The sequence below is a fragment of the Monodon monoceros genome, unplaced genomic scaffold (assembly GCF_005190385.1).
Source record: "Monodon monoceros isolate NGI ecotype Baffin Bay Population unplaced genomic scaffold, NGI_Narwhal_1 Super_Scaffold_21, whole genome shotgun sequence".
Taxonomy (NCBI): domain Eukaryota; kingdom Metazoa; phylum Chordata; class Mammalia; order Artiodactyla; family Monodontidae; genus Monodon; species Monodon monoceros.
In genome coordinates, this window is record NW_021703778.1 from 169,439,677 (window position 1) to 169,453,836 (window position 14,160).

Below are 14,160 nucleotides of genomic sequence, written 5' to 3' on the forward strand. Positions count from 1 at the left end.
GGGCCTCTCACTGCTGTGGCCTCTCCCGTTGCGGAGCAGAGGCTCTGGACGCGCAGGCTTAGCGGCCGTGGCTCACGGGCCCAGCCGCTCTGCGGCATGTGGGATCTTCCCGGACCGGGGCACGAACCCGTGTCCCCTGCATCAGCAGGCGGACTCTCAACCACTGCGCCACCAGGGAAGCCCTGGCAAACAGTCTTGACCGCACATGACGTGGCAGTCTGGCTATCCCAACCAACTTGGGTAGAAGAAAAGATATTTGGGTTTGATACCAAATTTGTTCTTCACTTACCCAAAGCCTTTCTTTAATTCTAACACTCACAAAAATGGGGCTTAGTCACCATCTGAGGTTATGCGTGTTATTCTGTGCAGATCTAATTTATTGTTTTCATTACTGTAATGCAGCAGTTCTCAAAATGTGATCAGAAGACCTACCCTTTTAGGGGCCTGTGAGTCAAAACTATATTTGTAATAATACTGAGACATTATTTGCCTTTTTCCCTCTCATGAGTGCAAAGTGGAATTTTCCAGAGGCTTACATGACATTGTCACGGTGACAGCCAAGGAAGTGTATACTTGTGTTTTTAAAAATTCTTAGTTTTAATTTCAAATATGGTAAATACAGATAGACTTAATCTCCATAAACAGAAGCTTTTTGGCACCCTCAATAATTTTTAAAAAATTTTTTTTATTGAAGTATAATTGATTTACAGTGTTGTGTTAATTTCTGCTATACAGCAAAGGGATTCAGTTATACATGTATATACATTCTTTTTCATATTCTTCTCAATTATGGTTTATCACAGGATATTGAATATAGTTCCCTGTGCTATACACTAGGACCTTGTCGTTCATCTATCCTATACATACTAGTTTGCATCTGCTAATCCCAAACTCCCACTCCATCCTTCCCCCACCCCCACCTCCTTTGGCAACCACAAGTCTGTTCTCTGTGTCTGTGAGTCTGTTTCTGTTTTGTGGATAAGTTCATTTGTGTCATATTTTAGAGTCCACGTGTAAGTGATATCATATGGTATTTGTCTTTCTCTTTCTGACTTACTTCACTTAGTAGGATAATCTCTAGGTCCATCTGTGTTGCTGCAAATGGCATTGTTTCATTCTTTTTTATGGCTGAGTAATATTCCATTGTATATAGATAGGTACCACATCTTCTTTATCCATTCACCTGTTGATGGACATTTAGGTTGCTTGTCTTGGCTATTGTAAATAGTGCTGCTGTGAACATAGGGGTGCGTGTATCTTTTTGAATTATAGTTTTGTCCAGATATATGCCCAGGAGTGGGATTGCAGGGTCATATGGTAATTCTATTTTTAGTTTTTTGAGGAACCTCCATACTGTTTTCCATAGTGGCTGCACCAATTTACATTCCCGCCAGCAGTGTAGGAGGGTTCCCTTTTCTCCACACCCTCCCCAGCATTTGTTATTTGTAGACTTTTTAGTGATGGCCATTCTGACTGGTGTAAGGTGGTACCTCACTGTAGTTTTGATTCGCATTTCTTTAATAATTAGCTGCCATCTTCAATAGTTTTTATGGGCATACAGGGGTCCTGAGACCAAAAAAGTTTGAGAGCCACTTCTGTAAAGTAGTCCGTTATGTGACTGTACTATGAAAGACACGCACAGAATTGGTAAGCACCTGGTTCAGGATGGTGGCTCCCACTGGTCGAGAGGAGGGCACTGGGATGCAGGGGCCTCTCCAGCTAAACAGCTTTTTGAGATGACATCACATTTCCTGGCCTGAGTGGTGGGATCATGGGAACCTACTTCTCACAGGCGTGAACTGTTTCAGAATAACATTTTAAGTTTAGAACAAAACACCAAAGCTGTAGGCATGAACTGTTTCAGAATAAACATTTTAAGTTTAGATGAAAACACCAAACCTGTTTCAGGCCTGTTTCCATTAAGAGGAAAAAAGGTCACCCTAGAGGGGATTTACTCATTACCAAGAAAAAAGGCACCTTTGCATTGGAGAGCTCTGGCGCCTGCTCCCGTAGACAAGCTTGCCTGTCCAAGAGAAGGCACCTGAGTGTGGTGCCCCATGTGATGTGGTAGAGTACATGCCCACTACCACCTGTGTTGTGTTCTTCCTATTTACCCTGAATTTAGTCACGAGGAAACAACCCAGGATGGGGACGGCCTCCAACACAATTGGCCTGATCTCTTCACACACACAAAAATCAGTATCAGTGAAAAACAGGAAAAAAATACAGCCTAACACTCTAGCTTAAAAGAGAGTAAGCAGACAACACAACCAAATGTAATGCATGAGCGGATCCTAGATCTATAAAAAATCAAAACATTTTGGGAAAACTTGGGTAACTTTTAATATGGGCTCTGTATGATCTATTAGTAAATTACTAATTTTCTTAGATGTAATAATGGTGTTTAAGTTATATATCGGAACGTCCTTATTTTAAAGAAATGTAAAAACCTTAGGATTGATGTATCATGATATCTGGAACTGTAAAATGGTTCAGAAAAAGAATGACATAAAAAAGAGAAAACTTGCATGTGGTAAAAATGCTTTATTCAGGAGGCAGAGAAGCCCTATCATGTAGCAGAAAGGGGTCTGCAGTCTAGTCCCAGCCTCCCGCATATTAGCTATGGGACATTGGTAAACTTGCCCCCTTCACTTGGCCTGACTCCTCCATCTAAAGAGTTCCTTACGAATGTTTCTCGGCTCTGACAGGGCTGTGTTTCCATCCCTGTTCCTTGGTCCCTGGATTGGGATGCGGTGCCGGTACGCCTGGTGTGGGCTTCCTGGTTCCCCTGGAATGCGTGCGTGTTGAGAAGTAACGGGAGGCCCGGGGTGATGGCCAGGAACGCCAGGCACTCTGCCCGAGACGCACGCATCCCCACCCAGGGCCAGACGTGCCAGGCTCCCCTTCTGCTGCGGGCGCTCTGCACCCCTGGAGTGCCGTGGGCTGTGCGCGTGTGCCTTCCCTTGATGGCGCAGACCGTGGCTTCTGTTCAACACACGGTCTGCTTTCTAAGTACCAGGCGTGGGGATATATTTGGTTCGTAGTCAGTACTCAGTGAAAGGGGTGTGTTCTTGGTTTATTTGTTAAATTAATGCGGGAAGAGAAAGCAGTGGTGGCCCGATCTCAGGTGGTTCGTGACCCCCTCCCCACCCCACCCCAAAGAATCCTCGAAGGCTGAGAAGTATGATGCCTGGCAGAACTAGGCACACTCAGAAGCAAGCATGTATTCAGAGATAATTACTGAGCAGTCCAGGAGGTCCCAGTTATTGGAGCTACAGAGATGAACATCTTTAAGGCAACCACAAAAAACCTGCCTCGTGGGGGAGAGAGAAAATCAGCAGACCTTCAGGACAGTGGCAGTGAATGGATAGGTGTTTCCTGAAGGCAGTGGCACTGAGCTGAGAAAGGTGAGATGCAAACTGTGGATGTAGGAAGGAGAAGTTGTCTTGAACAGGGGACATACTGGCTCAAGTAAACAGCACATCTGCATGAGGTAAGACTTGAGGTGAAGCCAGTGTGAGGCGCCTTCTGTATCCACGTTGGAGCTGCCCTTACCCCTTATTCTTTTAACCTCCAAGGAGAAAACTAAGGTCGGGGACTCCTGAGTGTGACCTGGAGAGCCACCCTGGGCGTTCAGGTGGCAGCGCGCAGGCTGTTGGGTCCTGCCTTTGCCAGGAGCCCCAGGGCGGAGGCTTGCCCACTGGGGGCACAGGCTGTGCTGCTGGGGCATCTCCCACGCCGGGTCCCCGAGCCCTGCTTTGCCCACTTACCCTCCTGAGTGCCTGCCCCGGGAGGGTGATGGCCCACCCCACGGAGAAGGTGCTGGGTAGCTTTCCTTCATGCCACTTACTGTACCTGCCACTGTTCTGCAGGTCTGTCTGGCCAGGTATCATATGTCTCAGCCTGACGGAAGAGAAGACGAGAGCTAGAGAGGTAGCGGCTGGGAGCAGGGAGTGGTGCCAGCTCATATCAACTTACATCAGCCAAAACTCACATTCAGTGGGTGTTTATTAGGCGCGTAATCCCGTGATAGTTATTGTGGAGAGGGAGAGGAAGCTCCCAGTAGGGTAACCACTCACTCTGCTTTGTCTTAGCGCTGAGTCCTGCCCCACCTCCCGGGAAACGCCTCAGTCCCAGGCAAACCTGGATTTCTGGTCCTGCTGGGGCGACAAGATAAGCCTTCAGGACAGAGTGTGATGACTTGTTCTGTCTGAAGGGAGTGACCGAGCTGGGCATTGGGTTGAGCCCGTGCTGGCAGGAAGGGTGAGGTGTGATCCAGGCGACAGAGTGCGCTCCTAGGCTGACCCTCCAGAGGACCCCGAGAGGGCAGCCTGCACTTTCCCAGAGCCGCGGGTCTGTGTCTGCAGCTGGCCTCCTGGGAGCCTCACCCTCCGTAGGCCCACCCTCAGCACTGCGGTCTCCTGACTCTCAGATCCCAGGCCGCGGTGATCTGACGGTGCTCGGTAACCGAGGCTTTTATTCGGCAGCTACTCTCTCTGAGGGTTAACGGACTCGGATTGTAGATGGAATGTTCCCACGGGCACGCGGTCATGAATGCACTTATTCACAGTTAGAGAGTCATGAATTCAACAGTTTGTAGCGTCAGCAGCACACAGGGACCAGATTACGAAGGGGAAAGCAGTAGAGCCCCTGCCTTCAAGGAGCTCACCTTCTGATGGGGCAGACGGATGCTGATTCAGATGTTGAGAAGCGGGACGGACAGGTAAGAGCTTTGGTGAGAGGCAGAGACGAGCACAGTGCTGCGGGGGCCGGTTCTTCTTACAGGTCCAAGTGCTGTGCAGGTTCCAAGCTCAACCCTGGACTTAGTTTTCCAATGAGCCTCTCTTCATTGGCCCTGTTGTTCTCTGTTCCCTTTTTGGCTTTGCACCTTTTTGCTCTTACTTTATGAAATTACACTCTGTCCTTCAAATTTTTATAGTAAATGCCTGGAAAAGCCCCGAAAGGTATTTGTAGAGTGGAAAGGATTCCACATTCACTGCGCACAGGGAAGAGCGTGGCCAGGATGGGGTGTCACCGCAAGCCCGAGAGAGGTTCGGAGACCTCATTCCCGGTCACGTAGGGAGCGGTGGGGCGGGAGTCCATCAGCTGGTGGGACGTGGAAGCTGAGCTTTTCCAGAAGGAATAGACAGAAGCAGAGGTGGAGACTGACTTCAGGCTACCTTCACTGTGTTTTCCCGTGTATTAGTTTTATCCACAAGTGCATCAGTGGTTTCTTATGTCAAGTCCAGGAATATCTGTGAGTATGTTTCACAGTTATATGCAGAAAGTTTGGGGTGTGTTTGCTCTTTTTCTTTTTACGTGAGAGATTTCAACAGGGATTCAGTAGCGGTCTCTGACGTATAGCCTAGAGGAGTTAACTGCTGAACCAGTGACAAGACACTGACTGCTGACCCGGGGCTGGGCTTATGGGCAGAGCTCAGCACGAACGCATGGCTGTCTGAGGGGGGCCCTGAGGTCAGACTAGCCTTGTACAGATGAGGAAACTGAGGCCCAGAGGATGCCATCTTCCTCCTCTAAGGTCCTGACAAAAGAGCTGTCCCAGCTTTGTTAGTGTATGTCTCACCTGCCACTGGGAGGGAAGTTACAGACTTGAATATTTTGCTGGGCCCACAAATACCCATACAAAAGCCCAAAATGAGACTGGAATTGGACTGCTAGCTCTGAAAGAGCCTTCTCCTGGGAGAGAAACTGCTTGTACCTGCAGCTCAGAGCAGCCTGTTAGGTCCCAGGGGCAAAAGTCCATCAGCCTGGCAGTTCAGCACCATGTGGAGCAAACCAAACGGCATATTGGACTGATTCCCACTAGTCAGTGGTGGTTTGCTCACGTGAAGGCAGCCTGTCCGAGATGAGCCCTCAGGAGGACCAGCTTTGGCGCAAGTTGTACAGGGCCAGGGCTGGGGGGAGGGGGGGTAGCAATAGTCCTTTTCAGTTTAGTAAAGGGAATTTTGTATGTATGTGTTTTAAAAATAGTTCAGTCGTTCTAGTATTTGTCTACCAAATTAACTTTCCTCAAAAAACTGATTTAGACAAATGAAGTGTCTGGTGCCTGTGAAATAACGCGTGTAGTATAGAGTTTGCATATTCATCCCAATGGAGGTGTCGAGAAGACAGTGAATATGTGGCGCTCAGAGGCACTGTCTAGGCTGGAGAGGAATCAAGAGTTTATTAAAACAAAACACAAGAAAAAATTTTCATAACTAGGTGTGATGGATGTTAACTAGACTTACTGTGGTGATCATTTTGCGATATATATATATAAATATTGAATCATTGTGTTATACACCTGAAACTAATATAATGTTACATGTCAATTATATCTCAGTAAAAATAAAAAATAATAAAATGCTGACTCCTGCAAAACAAAACAAAAATCCCGAAGGGATAATAAGACAAATCTTAAGTAAACACGTATTTTCTTGCACTTAGGGTTTGTTAGTGGTAATAAAATAAGCAGAGATAGACAAGCACTAGTCAGATGGGAACAAAAATAGGGATTTTTGTTTAACCACAAGTTCAATTTGAACCTAAACTGCTTAAAAAAACCCCAAAAAAACACAAAAAGGGAGCCTGTGGCTATGATTACAATTTTTAAAAAGTGGTTGATGTTGAAGCACCTAGCAGGGGCAAGCACAGTGGTGGGTCCATTGCTGTATCATGTCCGTTGAACAGCCCCGAGAGGTGTATGTGGTGCCCCAGGTAGGCTCTGCACGCAGTGCACTGTCCTTGCCTCGCTGGCTGCTGGCCGCCCCCGCCCAGAATCCCACATCCCCTTCCTGAACCCGCCTGGGGTTGAGAGCTCTTCAGCTATAAACCCACACCGCGGTTTCTTCAGAAAGTCTCCCCTGTTCCCTCAGTCCCTCCAGGCTGAGGAAGGTGTGTAATTATTTGTCTTATTTCCTGAGTAGCTGTGAGCAGAGACTGTCATATGCATCTCTGCATCACTAAATGTTTTTTGACTCACTGGCATCTGTGCTTGTCAGACGAAGGCAAGAGTATCATACCCAGATCCTAAGAGAACATGTGACAGGTGGTGACTCACTGGGGTGGCACAGGGGCCTGTAGCTGTGTTGTATGAATGGTGGATGGCAGAGCCAAGGTGCTCCTTCAGTTGTCCACTAGACTGGCAGAGCTGTTCAGAGCCCCTTTGTACCTCTGGAGGGCGGGGAGTGGGCTGACCCTCAGGACAAGGACAACTCAAACCATTTCACAACAAACAGGCTGCTTTGGAGAGCAGAGTTCCCCGTTGCCAGCAGTTCCATTCAGAGGCTCTGCGTGCTCTTTGGGCTGCTTTAGGAGGCGTGCTGTGTTGAGCATGAGAGGGGCTAGGTCCTCTCCAGAGCTCTCTTCACAGGGAGCAGTCATCAGGCCCCCGCTGTCTGCCGGGTTCTGGAGATAGTGGAGAATGAGACCCCTGTGTCCCTGCCCTCGGGGAGCCTGCACCGTGCAGGCTGTGTTACTTTGGGTCTTCCAAAAGCAGACACCAAGTCCCCCAGGACGGTTAGATTCCAGAGATTTATCAGAAGGTCAGTGAAGGATGGAGGGAGTGGAGAGGCCCAGAGAGCCTCAGGCCAAGATGCAGGTCTGACGTCTGCAGAAGGAGAAGGGGCGAGAAGGACTGAGGAGGAAGCGTCTCAGCCCACAGCACAGTTCTGAGACAATCTGGGCCTGGCTGATGAGTTTCCCCTGGGGAGGAGCCCTGCGTGGGCCAGCCATCCCTGCCACCACTGAGTCATTGGCGGACAGTGGCCCAGAGAATGTGGCCTCTGTGCAGACGTGGTGGGCGTCCAGAGGGCAGCAGCTGGGACCACTGGTCAGCTCTGCTCCAGAACAGGCTCGTTTGAAGGTGATCAGAAGGGCGGCACTCCACGGCCTTCACACAGGGACTCTACCACACGGTTCCTTCCTGGCTTGCTCCCCCAGAGGCATCTCAAGGGCTTCTGTGTCACGTGCCAGTAAGCGCTACGCCTGGGATTTTGGCTCAGATCCCTCTGACTTGATCGAGTCTGTGCTTTGTTACCTAACACTGTGCTGTGTCTCAGGATCTCTCCCAGCTCCTGAGCCAGCATTCAGAGCACACACCTACTTGCCCACTGTCACCATGAGCGCCTAAGTGCGTGAGTAGCAGTAAGTGACACAACTTAGCCCAGAACTTGATTAGTAATTAGTTTACATTGGTGTGGGACTCTGACTTGATCTGAACCAAGGTCTGTCTAATTCTGTGTACGGTTTACTCTGATTCCTACCTTCGACTTCATGAGGACAGGGCCCCAAAGACTCAGCTAGGGGAGCGGCAACTCCTCCTAATATTCTCGTAGAAGATACATGGTTTCGGGCTCCAGAGCTCAGAGAAGGCAAAGCATAGTGCTGTGTTTGGTTTTCCTTTTGTTTTTCTTTTTTCTCCCCGCCAGTATGATATGGCTGTCTTCTGGGGAAGCCCATGCCTGCTTGGCTCATCACTGATTTCCCCTTAATTATTTGTTGAATGAATAATGAATTATGAGAAAAAAGATGTAGCACAATTGCACAACAAAACCCACATAATTCACTCCCAGTACACGTGTCCACAGAAGGAGCCTCAGCACAGGGCGTGGACGGCTGGCGTCCAGTGTACCCCAGACTCCTGCACCCTCGGGCAGAGCTGAGGGGCCAGCAGAAGGATTGAGATGGAGCAGCGTAGGCCTGGAGCGGGTCTGAGAGCGCCGGCACGTGAAGTCGTTAGCCAGACAGCCATCAAATGTACGTAGGGATTCGTGTAACGTGAGGTGAGGGGATATGTACGGACAGGTTTGTGTGTGCACATACCCAGAATTGTTGCTAAGGTGGTGACCATCTGTACGTGTCTCCTCCGCCGTCTTGGAGTCGTAGGGGAGCTGGGTCCCGGGGAAGCTCAGCCCACGAGAGCCCTCAGGCAGGCTGCCTAGGCCAAGCTGAGGTTTCCAGGTCCCTGAGGGCCAGTCTTCTGAAAACTATCGTTTTGTCACCTGGTGACCGCTGGGACTGGGGAGAGAACTTCTCCGAATATTTGGTTTCCCTGCCCTCTTAGATGTGGTGAAGGGAACGGACTGTGACTTTCTCCTGACCGCTTGGTCTCATCATCACGATTATCACAATTACACTTTCACTTCTTTATAACTTGGCGCCGACTTGCTGGGCTTTAACTTTCCATTTCTAATTCTTCAGCCTCCCTTTCCGCTAACAGCCACTCCTCGCTGCTGTTGGTGTGCCTACCTTTGAAAACCGCGTCTTACCTTTTTTTTTTGTTTTGCGGTACGCGGGCCTCTCACTGTTGCGGCCTCTCCCGTTGCGGAGCACAGGCTCCGGACGCGCAGGATCAGCGGCCACGGCTCACGGGCCCAGCCGCTCCGCGGCATGTGGGATCCTCCCGGACCGGGGCACGAACCCGCGCCCCCTGCATCGGCAGGCGGACGCTCAACCACTGCGCCACCAGGGAAGCCCGTCTTACCTTTTTAATTGGGGGATTCTAATACACTAGAGACTGAGAGTAAATGTTTAAGATTATCAGGCTCATATGTAAATGAAGAGGCCGGTGGGCTCTGGGAGACCTGCCCTGCGTGCTGTGGCGGGAGTTGCAGTGTGCTGACTTCAGTCATGACTATCTTCTCTCTCCGGGTGCTTCTTTTGCTTCTTCCCTGGTTTTCTGTCACATGCTGAACAGGGGAGTTTGCTTGGAAATGTCTCCATTGAAGCAGGATGGGCCATCTGTTCATTTTGATTTTCATCACTGTGTTCTTTAGAAGATCACCTAATCATGTTATTGTCTACATAGCATGTGTGAAGCCACCCTGTTGTGCTATCATAAATGGAGCATTTTGTTGGATGTTGTGGAGAATATTATCTATATCATGTATTCTAGAGTCAGACAGAACAGGTTGGAAATCCCAGATAAAGTCGCTGAGTCCCTATGTGAATTTGTATAAATCTTTCCAAGTCTCTGAGCCACTCTCTTGTCATCTACAAAATGGGGGAAATAAACGGCTGCTTCATAAGTTGCTTACGTGCTTTAGTGCATTATTCAACACCGTGCCTGGAACATCGTGGCCAGTTGGCAAATTGTAGCTGTAATTCCTTTCTAATTCAAGCACCTTTTCCCCTGAAAGTGAAGCTGGGAGTCTCTTCCATGCTATCAAAAACTTTGGCATAGAACCTCCTGTCCACTCCCCCTGGTCTTTGGAGAGTCAAAACTTATCACCGCACAGAGCGGCCCTTCCATAGACAGTTGGAAGCTCTGGCAACTAGGAAGTTCCTTTGTGTCAAGCGGCAGTTGGCCTCTGTTTCAGAAAAGGACAAAGCCAGCATCCATCCCTTGTAACTGAGGCTGACGCTTAACGTTTTCTCTTGGTCTGCAGCGAACAGAGTATCTGCCAAGCCCGGGCTTCCGTGATGGTCTACGATGACACCAGTAAGAAGTGGGTACCAATCAAACCTGGCCAGCAGGGATTCAGCCGGATCAACATCTACCACAACACTGCCAGCAACACCTTCAGAGTCGTTGGAGTCAAGCTTCAGGATCAGCAGGTGAGTGCTGGGGTGACAGGCCGTCCCCAGTACTCACACACGACTCACACACACCACACAAAATCTCACACACACCTCACTTCACACACACACACCCCTCACACACAACTCACACCACACACACACACAAAACCTCAGACACACCTCACTTCACACACACACACACCACACACACACACACACACACACACACACACGTGAAAAATGGTCAGAGAACAACAAGGTCATGGTTTAGAGTCAGAGGTCTGGGTTCAGTGTCTGGCTCTGTATTCTCATACTCCAAGGTGTAAGACCTTGAGCAAACTATCTTTTCTGAACTTCATTTTTCACAGCTGTCTTACACAGACAGTAATCCACACCCTGCCTACCTCACTGTGTTATTGTCATATTAGAATATAAACAATAGATGTGAAACAGCTTTGAAAAATATATTGTACAAATGTGTTAGTATTATTCTCTGCCTGCGTACCCATACGTAATATAGCTGTGAAGATTTTGGGTCCACCAACCCCCTGAGTCTTACTTTGGGGGGAATATCAAGATGATTTAAAGAATCGGGGATCATTCTCCTCCATAATAGTACATCCTGGAAAAATCAGATGAGATAGTTTGTGAGTGTACCTGGTAAGTACCCGTGCCAATAAATACAAGGTAAGTCCACCTATGTCCGGGGTAGTTGTGTACAAATAACTCAGAGAGTGATCTGACGTGTCGTGGACTGAAACAGAGACGTGGAGAAAGGGCTCGTGTGGCTTCACCACAGTGACTTTGTTAGGGCTTCAGGCTCTCCCTCCAGCTCTCTTCTTAGAGATGGACAAGGACATTTTTCAGCAGTGAAATCGACAGATCTGTAGTTCAGCATTTATGAACACCTCTGCCCTAAATAGGCAGCCCTTGTCAGTCAGCCCTTGGCTGAGTTGAGCAGCAGGTTTGCTGCTATCTTTGCAAGAATCATCGTGTTCACAAATAGGAAAGAGAGAACAGAAACTGAGGACTCTGTTTTTAGTGTGTTGCCTATTGAATGGGTTTCTGCTTTTGCCAAAATAGTCCTATTAGATTTCAGATTCTTGTGGCTAAAAGGGACCTCCTCACTTCAGAACCCCTGATCAAAGGTGGTCCTTCTGACCTGGAACTCTGGGTACCTTCAGGGGCATCCCTGTCCCTTGTTGATGAGCCTTACGGATAGGCAGGTTATTCTAAAAACCTTCTAGAAGCTGCTTCCCTGTTCTTCTAGTTCACTGATTCTGGCTCTGCCTTTTAGAGGCACACTCCACCATATGCTGCAGGATTTATAACACCTTTAGCCCCAACTATAGCGACAACCAAAAACATCTCACACATTTCCCTGACAGCCAGGGCACTTCCACCCTGGTACTCGCCTTTGACATAAGGCCCATTATCTCAGGCAGTTCCTGAATCATAGTGGGTGTTCCCTAAGTGGCTGCTTTTATTATGACAAGTTTTCCATTCTCTTCATGCCTCTTGGTTGCCCTGCAGGGCACACTAGGAAGATACCATGGTGTGTGGGAACCAACGTGAACCTGGTTCTCGGAAGCCTCAGCTTCCTTCAGAGGAAAGCACGTGTTGGGGCTCGTTTGGGAGGAGACCTTTCCTGCGTTCAGGGAGGGACTGGCAGCCGTCCTCAGTGATCTCCTGGGGAAACTCAGAGAGACTCTGTTGCCTCAAACTTAGAGATCTTCTGGGACCTGATGGAGAAGTTACCAGCATAGCCTTCCAGCTGGAATTACACGTTCATCAGACAGGCTCCTGGAACATGGTTGCAACTCTGCCCAGGTGGGTGGGACACATTAGCCAGGAACACAAAAGAGATTCTCAGTAAACCAAGGTATTAGAGAAAGTGGCAGGAAACCTGGTCCATAATAGCTTTTATGGACCCAGGAGAAAATATGGATTTTCACAGGTCTGATTTCCAGTCAGTATGGATTACAAGGTCAAACATCTTAAGAGAGACAGAGATTCGTGGTCTTACAACCAGAGGGGGATATCTTACATGTTCAGTGCTCTCTGTGGCTTACAGAGCACTCTTCATGTTTATTATTTCAGTCCCCCAGTAACCCCATGAGGATAATGGTATAAGAATTGTCTCCCCCGTTTTGCTAATAGGTGGACATAAAACCAGGTGATCATTTGTGGGGAAAAGGACTGGTAAGTTATAGTATCATTAGCCAGGGTCTAACCTGAATCTCACATCAAAGGTGAAGAAACCAAAGGATGTTTAGTTGAGAAGGAGTTATGGCCACTAAAAATGTTAGTGACTCTCAGGCTGAATTAATAGAAGTAGAGGCCCAGAAGGAGGGATTTTATAGTCGTGCTCTGCTCTGCACTGGTTGTACTTTCCCGTGAATGTTGGGACCAAATCTGAGTGCCGTAAATGGAATCTGTAAGGAGGAGGGCGTCGAAACTGGTGAGAGGTCTGAAAGCAGCATTAATATGTGGAACAGTTGAAGAAGTAGCAAGAGATATTTACTTGGAGGAGAGAAAAACTGAAAGGGGCATGGCCACAGTTTTCAGATCTCTGAAGAGCTCCTTCTCCACGTGGAGGAGAAATCTTACTTTTTCTGTGAAGCCCTGAGAGCAGAACTAGGAATACTGCATGGATACTACGATGGAGAGGACTGAAACTCCATAAAAGGAAGAGCTTTCTTAGAGGCACACTATGGAAGAGGGACTCTGTTGCTTTGTGAGCCCACGAGCAAGCAGGCCATTTGGTAAGCATCCTGGGAAGAACATCCCATCACTGGGTGGACATTTGGATGAGACCGTAGAGGCCTTTGCCAACCTGTAGATCCTGGGAGTTTTAGACCCAGGTGAACATGTGGGTCAGGAAGACCATCCCCCACCATCAGCTTTTTCTGTAAAGGGCTTTTGACTATTCTTACTCAGAAGCCTCAGAAACCTGTTAGACAGTATTTGGAGTTACAAGGTCTTCCTTGAAGAGAACCGGAAAACACTCCCACTTGTTCCTACACTTCCCAAAATAAAACATGTGCAAACATTGTTAATTGTGGGCTCTTACACAAGAAGTGTGACCTTTTAAAATAAGCTGTACTACAATGAGGTACCGCCTCACACTGGTCACAATGGCCATCATCAAAAAATCTACAAACAATAAATGCTGGAGAGGGTGTGGAGAAAAGGGAACCCTCTTGCACTGTTGGTGGGAATGTAAATTGATACAGCCACTATGGAGAACAGTATAGAGGTTCCTTAAAAAACTAAAAATAGAACTACCATATGACCCAGCAATCCCACTACTGGGCATATACCCTGAGAAAACCATAATTCACAAAGAGTCATGTACCACAATGTTCACTGAAGCCCTATTTACAATAGCCAGGACATGGAAGCAATCTAAGTGTCCATCGACAGATGAATGGATAAAGAAGATGTGGCACATATACACAATGGAATATTACTCAGCCATGAAAAGAACGAAATTGAGTTATTTGTAGTGAAGTGGATGGGCCTAGAGACTGTCATACAGAATGAAATAAGTCAGAGAAAAACAAATACCATACGCTAACACATATATATGGAATCTAAAAAAAAGTTTCTGAAGAACCTAGGGGCAGGACAGGAATA

The 14,160-nt window shown here is 48.1% G+C and overlaps 1 protein-coding gene across 9 annotated transcripts in view; it reads left to right on the top strand.

Moving 5' to 3' along the window:
• The window catches only part of EVL (Enah/Vasp-like), a 165,158-nt gene that overhangs the window by 91,552 nt on the left and 59,446 nt on the right, over positions 1-14,160 (top strand). For 8 of the 9 annotated variants that reach the window (XM_029237762.1, XM_029237759.1, XM_029237763.1 and 5 more), the window contains one exon: positions 10,389-10,557. In XM_029237762.1, coding sequence (XP_029093595.1) covers positions 10,389-10,557 — 169 coding nt within the window. Of the gene's footprint in view, positions 1-4,673; positions 4,724-10,388; positions 10,558-14,160 lie in introns of those variants that run through there. The other variant, XM_029237758.1, reaches the window with a different exon arrangement.